We start from the raw sequence: 3475 nt of genomic DNA on the forward strand, positions 1-3475 counted from the left end.
ATGACATTCATGAGATCAGTCTGCTGTGATATGTTCTATAAAAAAAAAGATTGTAGAAGCAGGAATACAGCAGGAAAACCTATCGAAAAGACCAATAACTGTTCTTTATCATTCAGAAAAAATGTATGCAATAATGTAAAAAAAATATGGTTTGCATGACGTAAGAGTAAAGAATATTTTGGCATAAAGTTTTGAGGTATCTCAAGACATTTTGCCAACAGAAAAATGTTGTTTCTAAGCACAAAATCTGACTAAAAACATAACTGGTGGCTTTTTCAGACTTAACCTTTTTTAAAGTGCACACATGTTGAACTCGAGTGACGCTGCAGTGCTACGTCATCTTCTCATTGAGAATCATGCTGTGATTCCCATTAGTTTAAAGTGGCCATGTTATGCAACTTTTCCAGGTTCATAATTGTATTTAGAGGTTGTACCAGAATAGGTTTACATGATTTAATTTTCAGAAAACACCATATTTTTGTTGTACTGCACATTGCTGCAGCTCCTCTTTTCACCCTGTGTTCAGCTCTCTGTTTTAGCTACAGAGTGAGACTTCTCACTGCTGGAACATCTTTGTTGGCAGTCGCACATGATCAGTAGCTAGGTAAGATCACATGATCAGTAGCTAGGTAAGGACTACATGAGCTAGCTAGCTGTTTCTCCAACTTCAGCAGTACAAGGCAGTATTAGCCGGGAGACTTCTTCTAAACGAGGGCACACTTCCAACTTTGCATTACAGGGACATGGAAGTAGTTCTATACAATTTATTTTGTAGATTATGGTGAACTAGTGTGTGTTGTAGCAGTGTTTTGCCATTGAGAACAAGCTAGCATGCTAACGGTTAGCCCCCTAGCCCCCTCGTCTCAGCTAGTGACGTAGAAAGCCGTGCAGATTTTGACCAGCTCACCCAGAGACTGAAGGCAGGACACATTCAGAAACCGTATCTCACTCTAAACACCATGGATGGATTTAGATCAAAGTTTGTATGCGTGTGGAAGCACCAGAGACACAAAATAACTCCCCAAATCCCAGAAAAAGTGATTTTTTTCATCACGAAAAAAACGAGATAAACGTGTTTGTGTAGGCCTACATGATTCAGATTAAATTACGTGACCATTTCACGAACAGCAGTGTGGAGGAGGTGCATTAGTTAACATATTCCTTCCACATCAAATGTTTTCAAAAGAACACACAAAAGGCAGGAAACCAGCGTTACTACCTGTAATCCCCTTAACCCTCCCCGTTGTCCTCGGGTCAGATTTGACCCATATTGGGTTTCTTTCAACCAAATTGTCAAAAAATAACGTGGATGGTTCCATGCAACAGTTACTCTTCACAAGTCAAATAAAATATCAGCTTAGTACTTTCATTGGATGTGGGCGTTTTATTCAATTTTATAGCATTTGGAGAAAAAACATGATAAAGGAATGTTGAAAAAGAGTGAGAAAAATCTCGGAAATAGCTTCAAAAACGTGGCGAAAAAAACAACAACAAAGTCCAAAAAATGCGCAGGAAAAATCACAAAAACATCGGTAAAAAGTGACATTAAAAAAAAGTATAAAAAAAACTTTTGGGAAAAGCGACATTAGTGTCGAAAAAAGACGAGCACGATGTTGAAAAAAAAAAAGTAAATTTTGACCCAGAAAAATGAAAAGTTGCACGGTCGACGGGAAGACAGCACAAGTGGGAAGAAGTGGAGGCTCTGTTTTATTTTTCAGAAATCATCTAATTCAGCACCAAATATTCCACTATTATTTCTTCTATCTTACCTTTGATTCTCTGGTTCTGCTTAGCCTGCAAAAATAACCCTCCAACCGTCGGAATAGATTATATATGCGTAATGTACCCAAAGATATACCAGATGCATAAAAAAAATGGTTTAAAAAGGTGCTGTTTCAAAGGGAGGAAACGTCCAATTACCATTTTCTTTTAAGGAGTTTGGTCTGGCTTTAGAGACAGTACTAACTACTAGCTTTAACCTTAATCTTATTATTACAGATTATTGATATATCCAAATGCAGGCTGTTTCAGAAAGCCAAAAATCACATAAACAGGCGCTTTGGGAGTTACTTTTCAATCCAGCATAGGTCAAGTACTCAATATAAAACGTATTTCGGAAAGTTTGTCAGTCGCACGCCATCTTCATGGGAGACAGATAGAATTGAGAGTTTTTTGGGTTGTCGCCCATTGGATGTTTGAAGTCCTCTATGGTGATTACATGTATGCCGATTTCAGAAGGACTTCATGCTCATTGAGAAAACGTTTAAATTCCGTTTTCTGAGTTCTGCAGATTTACAGAAGAGCGAGTGATCCTTAAATTAGCACTTTATACATAGGAGTTTGGTTTCTAACGTTACGTAAAAATGAGCTGAGCTACAGTTCCGAGAGACAGGTAAGATAGGTAGCCTGACTGACGCAACCTGACTTTAAAAACCACTGCGGACTTATTAATGTTTATACAAAATGGTATCTTCCAACTTCCTATATTTACTCTTATATTATAAACTTATATTTATCCACTAGTTCAGTCATAGGCTACAACATGTGTAGTCTGCATCCACAGGAAGAGGTGACAGAAAACAGACGGAACCATCTCCGAAAACGGAACTTTTGTGGACACTTGAGACGACGCAGCAGCAGCAGCTTAAATGTCGTTAAAACAACAGGGTATAGGTGGTGTTGTGAGGCTTACCTTGTAACCGCATCGGTCCTGGTTTGCTCTTTTGCTGCCCGAGGTCGTAGATCCACAAGAGAGACACAGAGCCAGAAATATACCGGAGAGAGAGATGAAGAAACTCCGAGGAGCCGCCATTCCTCCCTCACGTCTGAACAACTCTGAGAGAGCCAGGATAGACCGGAGAAGGAGGAGGTGTGTGTGTGTGTGTGTGTGTGTGTGTGTGTGTGTGTGTGTGTGTGTGTGTGTGTGTGTGTGTGCGCGCGCGTGCGCGCGTGCGTGCGTGTTACTTTGCAGGAGTGTGTGTGTGTGCGCGTGTCTGTGCGTGTGTGTGTCTGTGTGTGTATGTGCGCGCGCGTGCGTGTATTACTTTGCAGGAGTGTGTGTCTGTGTGCCTGTGTGGGTGTCTGCGTGTGTGTGTGTGTTACTTTGCAGGAGTGTGCGTGCCTATGCCTGTGTGCCTGTGTGTGCCTGTGCGTGTGTGTGCGCGCGTGCCTTTGTGTGTGTGTGTGTGTGTGTGCGCGTGCGCGTGCGTGTGTGTCTGTGTGCCTGTCCGTGTGTGTGTGTGTGCGTGCGTGTGTGTTTTTAACTTGTGTCTTTGTGAGGACCAGCTGGTTTTAAACCCGTGAAGGTGAGAACATTTAGTCTTTTTCAGAAGAGCTGTTTGAGGGTATTACCTGCAGTGGTGGAAAGTAACTAAGTACATTTATTTGTAAGTTCATTTTCAAGTTTCCTGTAGGCTACTTAACTTGAGTATTTCCATTTTCTACTTATATATACTTATATACTTTTACTCCACTA

At 41.0% G+C, this 3475-nt stretch overlaps 1 protein-coding gene across 1 annotated transcript in view; it reads right to left on the minus strand.

Moving 5' to 3' along the window:
• Positions 1 to 2874, minus strand: part of il17rd (interleukin 17 receptor D) — a 67964-nt gene extending 65090 nt beyond the window's left edge. Inside the window, exon 1 of the mRNA XM_031301386.2 lies at positions 2693 to 2874. Within this exon, the coding sequence (XP_031157246.2) occupies positions 2693 to 2812 (120 nt within the window). The 5' untranslated portion in view covers positions 2813 to 2874. The remainder of the gene's footprint in view (positions 1 to 2692) is intronic.
• Positions 2875 to 3475: the final 601 nt, after the last annotated feature.

This window comes from Sander lucioperca, chromosome 6, assembly GCF_008315115.2.
Source record: "Sander lucioperca isolate FBNREF2018 chromosome 6, SLUC_FBN_1.2, whole genome shotgun sequence".
NCBI lineage: Eukaryota > Metazoa > Chordata > Actinopteri > Perciformes > Percidae > Sander > Sander lucioperca.